This window comes from Pteronotus mesoamericanus, unplaced genomic scaffold (genome assembly GCF_021234165.1).
Source record: "Pteronotus mesoamericanus isolate MK-2021 breed Mesoamerican mustached bat unplaced genomic scaffold, CSHL_Meso_final contig_246, whole genome shotgun sequence".
Classification (NCBI taxonomy): domain Eukaryota; kingdom Metazoa; phylum Chordata; class Mammalia; order Chiroptera; family Mormoopidae; genus Pteronotus; species Pteronotus mesoamericanus.
In genome coordinates this window covers 6,369,400-6,384,654 of record NW_026555104.1, presented here as the reverse complement: position 1 = coordinate 6,384,654, position 15,255 = coordinate 6,369,400, and the positions used below count along the sequence as shown (strand labels likewise).

The 15,255-nt window shown below is 54.5% G+C and overlaps 1 protein-coding gene across 1 annotated transcript in view; it reads left to right on the top strand.

Moving 5' to 3' along the window:
- Positions 1-15,255, top strand: part of SDK2 (sidekick cell adhesion molecule 2) — a 240,438-nt gene that overhangs the window by 113,985 nt on the left and 111,198 nt on the right. The window contains exon 2 of the mRNA XM_054572925.1: positions 508-667. Coding sequence (XP_054428900.1) covers positions 508-667 — 160 coding nt within the window. The remainder of the gene's footprint in view (positions 1-507; positions 668-15,255) is intronic.

Sequence of the window (15,255 nt, the reverse complement as noted above, 5' to 3'; positions counted from 1 at the left end):
ATACCCTCTCTCTGACCAGAAGAGCAGGAAGATCTAAGTGTTCCCCCGGGGTCCAGGGCCTGGAGCGCATTGTGTACGTTGAGGGAAGCTATGGGAGGCTTATGCTTGGCTGGGCTGACTGAGTCAGGTCAGAAGGTTATGGTATCTCTACAGAGAGGCGCAGCAACGGCTGGACCCCACACCTACAGCCTGGAAGTGGCACTTCCTCTGTCCAGGGAGCTGACCTGGTGTGTGAACGGGGAGGTCAGGACAGGCTGGTGCAGCTCCAGCTGCTTGATGGGAGGATTGAGCAGCCTAGCAGTGGAGGGGACCCCTGGGTGCACTCTGCCCTGGATTCCCCTGAAGTCAGGCGGACCCAAGTTCAATCCTTCACAGCGAAACCTTGGGCAAGTTACCTGGCTGCACCTGCTACTTCTGCACCAGGGGTGTTAGATCTCTACATAAGTAACTGAATACAGGTAAGCAAACAATAACTGGTAACGGTGGCTTTGTGTCTGTTTCCCACAGATGACGTGGCCCCCTACTTCAAGACAGAGCCGGTGCGGACGCAGGTGCACCTGGAGGGAAACCGCCTGGTGCTGACGTGCATGGCCGAGGGCAGCTGGCCGCTGGAGTTCAAGTGGCTCCACAACAATAGGGAGCTGACCAAGTTCTCCCTGGAGTACAGGCAAGCCGCGCCTCCCCTCCCCTTTCTCCTGGCTGCCAGGGTCGCTGCCACGCCCTGAAAGGGTACCAGGGAGGGAGTCCTGTGCCGCAGTTTAGGGGCGGGCATTCCTGTTCTAGTGCAACTGGGAGTCTGGGGTAGCAGAAGTGGGCGCCAAAGGCAGCCCTGCCCTGGAGGACAAGACCTGCCCTGCTGAGCCCAGCAGAGAATGACTGGGAGGTGGGCCAGGGTGCTGCCCAGACAGGGTGGCCCTGGAAACAGTGGATGGGACCGAGGCGGGGATGGGGGGAGGGGCTCTCACCATCAGCAGAGGGGCTGTTGCCCTGGCTGTGGCCAGAGCCCCTTCTGTCCCCACTGAGAACCGTGCTGTGTCTGCGGGCACGATAGGAGGGGCCTGGGTTCAGCAGTGGGGTGCGGCGTGAGGCGCCCTGGGGCCAGTAAGAGAGGAGCATATCTCTTTGGGGGAACTATTCAGTTAGACTGTGGAGGTGGTCCGCCCAGGGTCTATGGATTATCTCCGCTCCCTTTTTGTGCCTTCACACTGAGTTCTGGGCTGGGATGGCCCTTACCTTCCCAGGACACTGCCAAGTGGGGACAAAAGAGAAGCTGCAAAGAGAACAGGGCCTCAGAAGGAGGGTTCGCTGCCAGAAGTGGTCTTGGGGGGCAGCTACTCCCCCAGCCCAGCTGGCCCCCAGCCCCCCAGACCTTTGGACCCCCCTGCGGCTTCTCCCCTCCCCGCTTACTGGCCTCCAGCCCTGGGGCTGAGTAATCCCCGGCCTGATGTGCGTAATAATAATAATCGGTTTTGCTGAGGGGAAACAAGAATGTCTTGCCCTGAGGATGTTGATACAAATCTGTCACCAGGGAAAAGAATTCAAATGAGTGGAGGGGGTTCAATTGCTTAAGGATCTGTCCTTTCCAGAGAATTACCCTTTTCTTTACAAAGAGACCAGAGTTTGGAGTGACTTCCAGTTTCCTTCTGCCCTGACCCTGGCCTGCATTGGCCAGTGGGTGTGGCTACTTTGGCAATGGAGGGAGCAAGGGTGGCAGGACAGGAGGGCCACCATCCCCTCTGGATGGTGAGAGCCAGGCCAGGAAGCCCCAGGCCCTCCCTTGCTGGCTGTTCCAGGCCTCAGGTCTCCAGGGAACCTACAAGGAGACTGAGGGGGCGGGGCTCCCTGAACACACCCAGCAGTGGTTTGCAGTTGGGGACCCGGAGGCACTCCTGGCCACTGTCTGGCAACACTGGGCAGTTTGACAGCCTCTGTGGGGAGCCCCTGCATCCTCCTGGGTGCAGCATGTACCTGAATGCCCACAGGTGGTACATTGCAGGTGGCAGTGGTGCTGGAGCCTCCAGCCTGCCCTTGACTTCTACTGGCAGGGAGCTGGAGTCAAGACCTAGGAGGAGGAGAGCTGGTTCTTTATCTTTTGGTGTCTGTTCGCTGTAAGGATGCAAGGGTGGATGCTACACAGCAGCAGATTCCAGCTTAGCATGGGGGTCACACTTGCCCCACAGCAGAATGGGCTTCCGTTGGCAACAGTCAGTCCTGGAGGCATCCGGCTCATAGTCAGGGTCCAGCTATTGATGATGATGGCCATACTCATCAATGGCGATGAAAAAGAGCTGATTATGTAGCAGACAGTGTGATGTGCACTGTGATTATCAGATTACTCCCGCGAGCAATCCTATTTTCCCCATTCTGCAGCTGAGCAAACCGAGGCTTAGAGAGACTGAACAATTTACCCAAGGGCCGATTGTTGAGCTGGGCTTTACCTGGAAGCTGTCTGACTCCAGAGCTGGAGTTCTTTACCATCCACACTGCCTCTCATTGAAGAAGGATCTCTTCCTTAATGTGTATCCCAAGCAATTGCTCTGCTCCCTGTGCTCTCCAAGTTCTAGAAGACAAGCAGTGGGGAGAAGGCTAATATGCCATCTCAGAGCTTGGTTGGGTGGAAGTTATTCAGGGGACACAAACGAGTTTGCACTAGGGGAACCTGTCCCCAGCCTCCTCGCCCCCAGTGAGGCTGGCTGAGGATACTGTGATGGGCCAGGCCCCCATTGGGTATGCACTCCAGGCCACAGCACCGTGTGTGGCAGCCCCACCCTAGATCCACATGGAGGGAAGGAAGGTGAGAGCTATTGGCAGAAGAAGGGAAGGGGGGACAGAAGTCACCCATGCTCACGTCATCACCCCGCCCACAGTGAGCACCTGGCTCGCAGCAGGTGCTTTCGCTTTCTTTCTTTCCTTTTACTTTTGAAATTGTTCAAATCTTAGAAAAATTGTTAGTACCACAAATACCTGTACACATTTTACCATTCACCAATTGTTAACACGTTGCACCTGTGCCCTCTTGCTGTCGCGATACACACACACGTGCATGCACTTTTTTGCTGAGTTACTTAAGAATTAGTTGTAGACATGATGTCCCTTTACCACTACATAGAATTTACTACAGAACCACAATACAATTTTCACCCCTGAGAAATTCCACATGGATACCATGCTACTATCTACTACACAATCCACATTTCTCATTTGTCCCAATTATTTCCTTTGTGGTTATTTTTAGTGTTGTTGTCTGATACAGGATCTAATCAAAGAACACACCTTGAATTTAGTTGGTATCCTCTTAGACTTTAGACTCCTTAAATTTAGAACTATTCCTCGTTTTTATCCTATCTTTCACGACATTGACATTTTTTGAGAGTCCAGGGAGTCTTTTCCTCCAGTGTGGATTTTTCCAGTCATAGCTTCATAACCACACTCACATTCAACCTTTGGGGCCAGAATATCATATCACACAGATGTGCATCCTTCATGGCTCATATCTAACAGCACCAATTATTAGTGATGGTATATTCAATCAACTGGTCAAGGTGACATTCACCAGATTCCTCCATTGTCCAAGTATGAAGGTATTTTCTTCCCGTTGGGTGATAACTGAAGTCTGTGTGAATATCATTCTCTCCAGGAGCCTCCCTGCCAGTGTCTAGCGTCCACTGATGAGCCCTACCTGAATCAATGATGACCATGGTGGTTGAGATTAGCAGAGTTTCTTTTTTTATCATTCCTTTTACTTCTACTAGTTGGCATCTTTTTGTCAGAAAAGAGCTGTCCTTTCTCACCTCCCCCCCTTAAAGTAATTTAGCATCAGTATGAGCTCATGGATAATTTTTCCTCCTCAGTGTGTTTCTATCCATCCCTGTCATTATTCATTTTGGCACACGCGCTAACCCAAACTTGGCCAGGGGAGCTTCTTCAAGCCGGATCCTGGGTCCTTTGGACATGTCCCCATTGCATTTCTTGTATTTTCTTGCTTTTTGGCTCAAAAAATGTTCCAGATTCAGCTTTTAAATAAATGCATCCTGAAAATTCATTATGTAGGAGGCTGGCCAGCTTTGCATCCCATGGCAATCCAGCCACCGCTTGCTGCGGAGGACTTCCTTGTCTTTTGCAAACCCCAGGCTTGAGGTCAGGTGACAATATCCAATTTTCAGGCAGAAAAATGGCTGAATTTACTCAGCAGGTCGAGAGAAAATAAGATTGGAAGTGCTGCCATAAATTTAACTATGTTTCCTACTCCATCGCCAGAGAAAGAAGTTTGCATTCATGTCCAGCCTCTGGAGGTCTTTGTTCTCAGTGGGCTCTGTAATAGAATGGGCCGTGTATGCGTGCATATGTGAATATGTACGCGCGCGCGCGTGTGTGTGTGTGTCACATCTGCATGAAGGAAGTCCTTTGCATCCTTCTGAGCTCAAGGGATTGTGGCAAGTTTGTGGGTCCATGTCCATCCATGGGGGCCAGAACTGGGATAGATGGGCTCTGGAGCATGGACCACCTGAGTCACGCTGCTATCCCTTAACTGGCTCTGTGACTTTGGGCACGATGACTTGGCCACCTGCCCTTGTGTTCCCATCTTGGAACCAGGCACAGTGTTGCCTGCTTTAGAGGGTTCCAGTAAGAATTAAATGAGATTCTATGAGACAAGCCTAGTCCCCGGTGCAACAGATATGAAATAAATGGTACCTGTTAGGATTATACAAGATGCCCAGCTCGATAAGATAATGGGCACAAATCTGGTCACAAACCCACCAAATCTCACGTGCAGGTGGTCGCGCGGGCTCTGTACACCTGTTCCAATGATACTGCTATGGTCCAGGGCCCTTTGTAGAGCTCCTCTTGTCAAGTGCTGTGAGAGCCCCTTGTTGGTGACATGCTTTATCCATTTTGAAACCAGCCTTGAACTTCAGTTTGGGGCTATACCAGTTGGGGGAACCACTTGGGTACATTGCAAAATTTAATTCTTAAAGAAAATGAGGTTTCTTTTCCCACGTGGGTGGAATATCACCTGGGAGGACCCTCCCAAAGGCATGGGCCCTGGCCCCACTGCCCTCCCTACCAGTGGAACCGGCACACAGCTCCCCAGTGACCGTGGGTGTGAGTTGGGGTGTGTGGGGGGAGGCTGAACACAATACTCAAACGTATATGGTCTCATGTCTTTGTTTGAGTGTGTGCATGCTCCCGATTCCTTCACAGGCTTGTATGCATGTTTAATGGTTGCGAACGTGTCTGTGCAAAGCGTGTAGGTGTGTTTGTGTAACTTCCTGACTTCGTGGGATGGTAACTCACATAAAGGTCGGGCCGTCCGTGTTCCCACTTCCGTCAGACTACAGCCCCACGCTCCCTCCCCTCCGCTCCCCACCCCCTGCCGTACCTCCCCAGGGACCATCATCCCAGGTGAGGCAGCGCAGCCTCAGCTGGCATCCATTTCCCCAGCCAGGGCTGCGAGGCTGCGCACAACCCCACCAGCTCAAGAGCTGGCAGGTCAGCCTGTGGCGAGGAAGGAGGGAGGGAAGATGGATGGCAACCACCTGCCCTTGTGACCACATCATGTCAATGTCACCAACCAGATCCTTTTGTCCCTCCCTGATAATGCATAATTATGCCTCCCATAATTATGTCCACACTTAAAATGAAGTAGGAAAAGCAATCAGCTAGGCAGATCACACACACACAAACACACAACCCCCCTACACACACACACATGCGTGTGCGCCTAATCAGGGCCCAAACTTAAAGGTTTATGGAGGTTCACTCGCTGCCAGGTATTTTCATACATCATCTCACAGCAACACTAGGAGATATGCGCTATCACCCTCATTTGGCAAACGAGGGCCCTGAAACGCAGAAAAGTTCCAGGACTTGCCTGAGGTCATCAACAAAACAAGTGGCATATCCAAAGGAGGTCTGTCTGACCTGACTGTGTTCCGTCCTTCCTGCACAGATACACACAGGTTCCCAGTGGGGCCCCTTTGCCCCACACCCATCACTGTGTGTTGTTTTTCTGCCCACGAGGCAGGAAACCAAGGGCCCTGGGGCCCTTCTGAGGGGCAGGCGTGAAGGCGTGAGACCAGCTGTGGCGGAGTCCTCCTCCCGCGGGCCCACGTGGCCCCTGGTTGGCATGGGAAAATAGCAGGTGTGTGGATGGGAAGGCCAGGCAAGCCGGGCCGGGCGTGTGGCTGGCCCCAGCCTGGGTCCCCAGGTGTGTCTCAGGAAACCGTACAGGCTCAGGAGTGGGGAGCAGAAAGCCCCATGTGTGTGACAGCCCTGGTGAGGGGTACAAAGCAGGGGAAACACAGAGGGACAGCACAGCCTTTGAAATTCTTCAAAGGCAAGCATGAAGAGAAACTCCCCAGGCCAGCGGCTTTGTCTCTCGCTTATCCGCTGACCTTCCCTTAGAAGTGAGTGGAAGTGAGAGTGGGCAGCAGAGGCTGCGGAGGCAGAGGCGGGCTGGCTTCCCAGAGGGCACCGGGGCATATGCCACGTGAGTGCCAGGAACCGAGCAAAGCTCTTACTGGCAGCCATTCTGAGAAACGTGTGCTATTGTTATTTCTGCTTTATAGCTAGGAATTGCAGCTCAGAGAGGTTCAGCTAATTGCCCAAGGTCACACAGCACTACCTAGAGAGTCAGGTTTCACCCTGGATCCTTCAGACCCGAAGCCTGGGACCCTCTCCCTTCTCTGTGCATCTTTGTGTGCTTGTCCTTTCCCAGGGCAGTGGCACTGCCGAGGCCCGGCTTTCTGGGGACAACCAAGCCAGCCTTCTCAAGAGCTGCAGAAGGGGAATGATTCACAGCCAACCCATGAAATTTGCCCTCTTCTAAGTGCTTCACATATGTTAACTCGTGATAGTGAACTCTCTGGTCATCTGCGCGGTGCTGGGCCTACGCCGGCCACTCCCACTTAGGCTCTATTCTCCATCCTGCACACCCACACCCCCGCAGGGCGGTGTCGGCACAGTGAGGGGTGCAAGGCTTCGTGGGCCGGTTCCCTGCCCAAGACCTGAAGCCACAGAACTGAGACAAGAGTCAGGCCTTCCCCCCTCCAAGCCTGATGAAGGAGATGCCAACGTTTGTTCCTTCATCAGGAGACGATTTGGGACCCTCCACCTGCCTGGCGCAGAGCTAGACAAGGAGGGCAGTAGGACAGCGGCTCCAGTCCTGCCTTCCCGACTGCTCTCTGGAAACATTTGTTTTCAGCCCAGGAGCAAGGTGGCATCTCATGACCCATAAGTGCCTGGGCTAAAGAGCTGCAGCAGGTGGTAAAGGCCAAGAGAACATCCTCGAGAAGCTTGAGGCAACCTCTGGAAGGTGTCAAACTTGAACGGAGAGGAAGAGCCATTGGGTGTGAACAGGCTGTGAATGGGGGGCGGCCTTCCTGGCCCACAGACGCTGACTGCTGGTGACAGAGAGCTAAATCAGACAGGAGGATCGCCGCCCTCGTGGAGCGTCCAGTCCAGGCGGGAAGCAGGTTTCAATAATTCCGCAAGTATTAATGAATTCCAGTTTCGATAAGGGCTATCAAGGGAAAGCAAAGGCCTGAGAAGCTGTCGCTGGGGATGCTGCGGCCTAGAGAATGCGTGGAGATAGCTGGGGCTTGAGGGAGCCGCAAGTACACATGTTGAGGTGGGAGGAGCTGAAAGATGGCCCAGGGACAAGGAGGGTGGGACACTGGAGATGCGGACAGGGGTGACCAAGTGGGGGCTTGTCAGCTACCTTAGGGAGCTGTTACCTTATGCCAACAGCTATATGGAGCTTTTGAATGGTTTGTCACAGGGAAGGGATGTGGTCAGATGGACGTTTAAAGACTAGTTAGCCGGGCGCAAGGGTGGAGAATGACCTGGAGGGGAGCAACTGGGAGCTGGGTTGGTCGGTCGTGGTGGAAGCGGATAATGGCCTGGGTCATGTTGGTAACAGTGGAGATGGGGGAATGGACAGTAGAGGTTAGAACTGGAAAGATCTGATGATCAGCAGGACTTGGGGGTGAGGGAGGGAGCTGGGTGGCAAGGTGAATGGTAAGAAAAAACCTGAAAGAGCAGGGATTTATGGGAAGTCACTGTGCTCAGTTTTGGGTGCTTGGTGAGATCAGGCAAGGAGATCAGGGTGCGTCAGGCAAAGATGTTGTCAAACAGGCAAGTAGATGCTTGTGCCTGGAACTAAGATGAAGATCTTGAGCCAAAGACCATGATTTAGGTGTCCCCAGTGTCAAGGGGACAGTTGACAAATTGGAAATGGGCAGGGATAAAGAATGGCCATAGCACCAGAGGCAAGAGCTTTAGGGCCCAGAAAGTAGGGATGTAATGGAGGTGAAAAACAGCCCAGCAGAACAAGGCCAGGGGCCAGGACAGAGGACAGAAACCGGGAGATGGGGTGCCCAGAAGGGAAGAGGGTGTTTCGAGAAAGACTGAATGGCCAGCTGTGTCAACTGCTGCTGGAGACTAAAAACTATGGGCTAGATTTAGGGACATAGACATGTGGTGACCTTCGGGAGAGTGAGGATGGGAAAACTGGGGATGAGTGAAGAGGGAAGAGGGAGGATGGGGGGGGGCAGTGAGCCTAGAGGATCCTCACAGGCATGGGAGGGTGAAGAAGTGGAGGCAGGGATGCGCAGGCGTGATGGGCCAGCTGATACACGGAGACAGCCTGGAAGGCGGGGAGACGGCATGGGATGACAGAGGGGACAGTGAAGACCAGGAAGAACATCCTGGACTGCAGCCTGCAGGTGGTGGGTACTCTTCAGAGGATCTTGGTCAAGGGAGCTCAAGGCCCTGTGTAACTTGAACCCTCCCCCCTTTCCAGCCTCCTCTCTCACCGACCCCCTTCGCTAGTGGGCTGAACGAGTGACCCACCGGTGGTCTCTGCTACCGATCTACCCATACTGTCCTTATGGCCTCCAAGACTCAGCACCAAGAGCCCCCCGATGTGAATCCCAGACCTGACCTGACTCACTGTATGTCTTTAGGCAAATTGCTTAACCCCTGCCTCAGTTGCCAAGTCTATTAAATGAGGGTAATAAAACTCATAGCTACCTCCCAGGGGGTTGAGCGTCACGTGCAATCAAGCATGCAGAAGGGTGCCTGGTCATCGGTGTTTCTAGAAATCAAAAGGGTGGCCTGGAAGCCACCAAATAAATCACACCCACCTCTGTCCTCCCAGTAGGCAGGCTGTCCCCACCTCATTCTTTCTGGCCACGGCCTCATTCCCACCCTCCTGGGAAGTCCAGTTCCTCTACCTCAACGAAGCCAGATACCATTTGCCCAGTTCCCAGCCTCTTTGGAGATTTTCTCCAGTTCGGCCATGAGTTTTGACGTCTTGTCTGAATGTTGAAGGCTGCTGGTAAGAGAGCTGAAGTGCAGGAATTAGTTATGATGGGCATAAATTGAATTTTAATAGAGATGTACGTGGCATGGAGCCAGTGTACTCAGGCAGAGGGAAGGTAGTAATTAAAAGTTAACGAGTCTAGAAATGTGCAAATCCTCAGGGAGGGATGGGGAGGTGGGCTGGAGGAGCACGAAGCCCCCCAGCCAGGCGGAGGATCCCCAAGGGAGAAGGGCTGACCTGCCCGCCCCGCCACGTCTGCACACACAAGGGACCTCCAGCAACAGGGTGGTGTGGAGTCTCAGGGACCCTCAGACAATACTCTGTGCTGCCGTGGGGGACAAAGTGACTACAGCTGGGTTGGAAATGTGGGCACCACTAGCATTTGAGGCAAGATCATTCCTTGCTTTAGGGGACTGCCCTAGGTATTGCGGGATGTTTCCTTGCATCCCTGTCCTCTACCCACTACATGCCAGGAGCCCCCTTTGGTTGTCACATTTGGATGCAACAACCAAATATGACTCCAGACATTGCCAGATATGCCCTGGGAGGGGGCCCACATCACCCCCATTGAGAGCCAGGTTCCTAGAGCGAGGTGCCAGTGCCCCCTATGCCAGACTCTCCCAGTGGGAGCTGGAACGGGCCCTCTGCGTGCAGGTAACCTGCCATGCAGGGTTCAGAGATCCAGCTGGGCCAGAGCCCCACTTGGGGGGCCTCTCCTGCCCGCCTTTGACTTTTTGTGACAATTCCAGTAGACAGTCCTTCACTGAGTTGCACAGAGTGGCTTTCATTGCTACTTCACTGGGTCCTCGGTATAGGATGAGCACAGCAGGTGTGACAATGTCATTGCACACAGGGAGACAGAGGCTGGAGAGACTGTGAGCCTGGCCCAAGCCCATGCACCCTGAGCAGACGCCCGCAGCTTCCTGAAGTGGAACAATGCACGCCGGTCCCCTCCGGGTAGTCCTGCTAAAAGCCAGCTGGAGGGGCTGAGGCCGCTGTCGGGGAAGAATGCGGCATCTCGGGGCCCTCTAGGAGGCCTGACTGGTCCCCACAGCTCCTAACATGGCCCTGAGGCCCTGAAACCTAGTCTGTCCCCCGCCACACCTTGTGGTGGAAGCTTCCCCCTGCCTAGGACAGATTCTTCCTGGACCTGAAGCCTCAGGGTTTGCGGGTGACAGGAGACGCCAAGAGAGAAGCGGGCAAGAGGGAGAGAGGACAGAGGCCAGAGGCCAGAAGGAGAGCCCTGGAGGGGGGTCAGGGCATGTGGTGAGCAGCAAGGGCACAGCTGGCTCCCTGGGCCTCAGGTTAACGTTGCCATAATTATGTCAATTAAGACAAATAAGTTCAAAATGTACAAGGAAAGAATGGGGGAAGAAGCAAAAATCACTAAAACATTGGCTCTCTCCGTTTCCATAGCAACCTGTATCCTCACACTCTCATCAATGGGTCCTGGCTTGAGGAGGGAGAAGTCCCCACTCCTGAGGAAGCGGGAGATGGATGGTGGCTGTCACCTGCCAGGACCCGAGCTGAGGCCAACGAGGTCTGGGGAGCACACACCCAGGGCCTTGGGAGAGGGACACAACCACAGAACAGCTCCGCTGGCACCTAGGCCAAGCCCTCTGTCTTGCTGTTGGGACACTGTGGCCCTGAGAGGACAGTGACTTTTCTCAGAGATGGGAGGCAAGTTAGTGTTGGAATTGAAATTTAAACCCACGCCCCCGAGTCTCCACCCAGAGCTGCTTGGATTTCACCGGGCCACCCCGTTCTGCAGCATTCAGGCATGACCGAAGGCACAGGCCATGAGACCCAGTTGGGTTTGGTGACATTTCCCCCATCAGGCTGAGCACCTCAGGATAGGGGGCTGCATGCCGCGTGGGGACATTCCCTGCAAGGTCAGGGCTGGTGCTCCGATCGCCGGTCCTGCCCCAACTCTCCCCTGGGATGTCCGCTGACTTTTCTCGGTGTCCTTGTGTCGCCGTGGTTCAGAACATCACTCCGAGGTGTCAGCGCTGTGTGAGAACCTGCAGGGGTGGGACAGGGAGGACATTCCCATGAAGCCGCGGGTCCCCCTGAAGCGGGGACAGGCAGGGAGGAGCTGCTCTCTCAAAGGCCCCCGTGCGCCCTCCCTTCAGCAAACATGCTCAGTGGGCACAGCTCTGCACGTCCATTCACAGTCCATGTGTGACACCAGCATGACCCCCACACAGGCACAAAGGGTGTTAGAGCGACTGCGGTTCATCTCATAGGACAGCCAGAGGAGTCCATAGAGCAGTTACTAGGCCTCCCATTTTATAGAGGCAGAAACTGAGGTCCAGGGAGAAAGGGGCACATGCAGGGTCACTCACTGCATGTTAGGGGCGGAACAAGGGAGTCGGACCCGTGCTGACCTCACTGAACAGAACTGTCCAGAATACACAGGTGTGCTCTCTGAAGCCACACCCTCTGTCGCCCCTCCTGCCCCTCCCCACTGTCCAGACACTGACAGATGTTCCACAGGCAGCCCGGGCAGCCCTGGGGACAGGTGGCAGAGGCGCCCAGGCCCCCCAGAGCGTGGAACAGAGCATGCAGTTGAAGCCCTGGCTGCCACCTTTAATGAAGGAAAGCCCTTCTCTGATGAACTGAGGCTCTTTATTTCAACCACAAGGAAAATTAACATGCAAATTAGGGATGGGTTGATCATCCATCACCTGCAATGGACAGGTTTGAATTTGGCCTTGATCCCTGGTAACCAGTGCACAGGCAAGGGCTAGGGCGGTCCGGCAGGCGGGGCCCAGGTCCTTGGGGAGGCAGGAAGAGGTGGTCACCATCAGGGGTGCGTATGTTTTTATCTGGGATATTCCAGTACATGGAAATGAGATCTTTGCCCCTTCTCCCCGACACAGCAGGACTGGCGGTCCCACCTCCTCCTAGGAATCTCCCGCTCCCCCCACCCACGTCTTCCTATGCCCCCACCCCCTCTTGACTCTCAGCCGAGACACAAACTAATTAGGCCCTGACTCAGTTACACGCCCAGGCAGGCAAATGGTCTAGACAGAGGCCTGGGGAGCTGGTAATGATCCCTGCTTCCTGGGGCTGCCTTGGTGCTTAACTTTTCCTCCACACCCAAACCCCTAGGAGCCCCTCTCTGGCCCACTCATGGGATTTCTCAGCATGGGGGGTGCAGGTGGCCCCTCTCTGTGTCTTTATCCCCCATAGAGGAGTCTCTGCCCCAGCCCCCTTTTCTGCTCTCTGATGGGGCACCGCGGTGTCTGTGACTGAATTTCCACCCAGGCCAGGGAGAGGCTTGCTCCCAGCTGGCTGCCCAAGCCCAGGGGGCACAGAGCCTCCTAGGAGTGGACTTGGAAGAGGGGGTGGGGGTTGGGAACTGAGGTTTCAGCTCCCACTGGCAGCCCCAGGGATGGAGGGGTGCTGGGAGCTGCTGGCCAGTTCTCAGCTCAGTGTGTGAGCAGCAGATGGGGGCTCCCAGAAGGAGGGCTCGGGGAAGGGACAGGCCATTCATCCTGCAGAGTGAGGAATTGTAACCCAGAAAGGCAATCTACGCAAAAGAGATGGGGCAACAACCCTGGCAAACAACCCACAGTGTATCCAGAAGCTCCAGCCATTGTGGCCTCTCCTTGTCCCTGAACCCCGAGGGAGCACAGAGAGAGTGGGGCCCTGCCCGAAGGAGAAGGCGCAGCCTGGCCCCAGCTGCAGCCTCCGGGCAGTTAGCTACCGCTGCCCAGAAAACCTCCCCAAACCTTAGTGGCTTAAACAGCCCTGACTCACTGTTTCTCTGCGGGCCTGTCCGGAGCCTCTCACGAAGTTGCGCTGCACTGGCAGCAGCTGGGGCCGGGCTGGGCTGGGCTGGGGCAGCTGGGGTGCCGGACCGCCTCCCTCCTGTGGCTTATTGTCCTTCGCGGATGCTGGTCTTGGGGCAGGGGTCAGAGAGAGCGAATATAAAGACTGCAAGGATCTTGGGTCCTGGGCTCCGCAATGTTCCACCACCTTCTCTCAGAGAAAACCAGTCACGAGGCCTGCCTAGATTTGGGATGGGGGGAGAGTAGACGCCCCATCCTGACTGGAGTTGCTGTAAAATGTCAGGGCCATGCGCCTCAGTGACCCGGCCCGGTGGCCACTCAGATCACCTTTTACAGATGCCAGCTCACCAGTGCGTCTCCAGGGCCTCGTTAACGCAGTTCTGGTCTGGGTGCCCCATCCAGTGTCTCCTAAGTCAACCCTGAGGGTGACTTTGAAACCCAAAGAGAACGGGCAGAGGTTGGAGGTGAGTCACGCTGGATGAAGGCCAGGAAGGTAGGGCAGGTGGAGTCGTTCCTGAGGCCAGCTGCCCAGGGGCCGAGCAGATGTGCAGGAGGCAGAGCAGGGAGTTGGCTCTGGGCCCTGAAGCTCAGGGCAGCCACTGTCACATTGGATGTCACGGTAGCTGCGGCTCAGGCTCTGCCCCTGGGGCCGGCCTGCTGGGAAGGACTTGTGTGGGCACTGGGCCTGGTAAGGGGGCTGCGAGAGGGGCCTGAGGGCAGCGGTCCCTTCTCCCGGGACGACTAAGTGAATAATAATAACGTCAGTGATCCCAGGGCCAGCCAGCTCCTCGTGAGTGTTTACCACGCGCCTCACACCAGACCCTGGCTGGACCCCTTTACAGCATTATCTCATTTCCTCCTCCGAAGTGCCTCCAGGCAGGGAGTGCAGGGTGGCGGTGAACAGCAAGAAATCTGGAAGCAGCCTCTTGGGGCTCTGCCACCTACGGGCAGTGTAATCTTGGGCAAGTTACTGAACCTCTCTGTGCCTGAGTTGACTCATATTTTTCATCTGCCAAATTTGGATAAAATTAATCTGAACTCGTAGAGTAGCTGATGAGGAATAACTGAATTATCTATCATATGTAAAGTGCTTAGAACAGGGCCTGGCCAATATATTATTATTACTGTTATTATTACCCCTATTTTATGGATGAAGAAGTGAAAGCACAGAGAGATTAAGCAACTTAATCCAAGTCACACAGCAAGTAAAATACACAGACAGTCATTAACGCCCCTTCTCCACCTGCACCCACCGCCCTTAGTGCAGAGCTACTTAGGCAGAGCTTAGCTGGGTGGTGACGTGGAGCCCCTCGGTGCTGTGCTTTAGCAGGGTCTTTTCGAGCTGTGCCAGAGGTCCGCCTGCCCAGGCTTGCCGAACACTGCTCTGCGCGAGGCAGCGCGTCAGCCACTGAGTGGGATGGTACAGGGGGAAGGAAAGATAGATAGCTGAGGAATTAGGAATGAGCCCAGCAGGGAAGTTCTGTGCCTGCGTGGGGACCTCAGACACTGGGCCCTGGTAGTGAAAGAAGGTCCAGAGTGGAGTTCTGCCCAGAGTGTTGTGAAGTGACAAAAACCTGGGCAACATGATGGATTTTCATAAAGCTAAATTTGTTCAATATATAAAACTCCCCATCCCTTTTACTCCTCTGGTATTGAAAATGTCCTTTAGAAAATTCAATGAAATCTGCATGACAGATACTTTGTTTTCATTGCCTTCGTTTCCTTTTTGGTCGAATTAAAGTTAGCCAACCCTATCTACCCGTGAATATGGGTATAGGTGTGGACTTGGATATGGATAATGGATATAGATTTTAGGGTGAGTGAACAGTTCTACTGGTCTGTGAAATCGCCAAGCTTTTGCTAGACCATTCATACGTTTCTCAAGGGGGGAACAGTTTCGGGACGCATTTGCTCCCAAAGTCCACAGCACAGCGCTGGACATTAGTAGTTGTTGGTGCGTGTTTCTCACCTTGGTAGAAGGGCAGTCGAGACTCTCCCAAAGGGAGATACAGCCCAGAGCTGGGCTCAAGGAGCACAGCCTTCCCTGCCTGGGCAGCTGAGCCTTGGACCAGACCGGAGAAACGTAGGTAGTGAGAAAGAGCATCGGCTCTGACCTTGAGTCAGGCCTGCCCA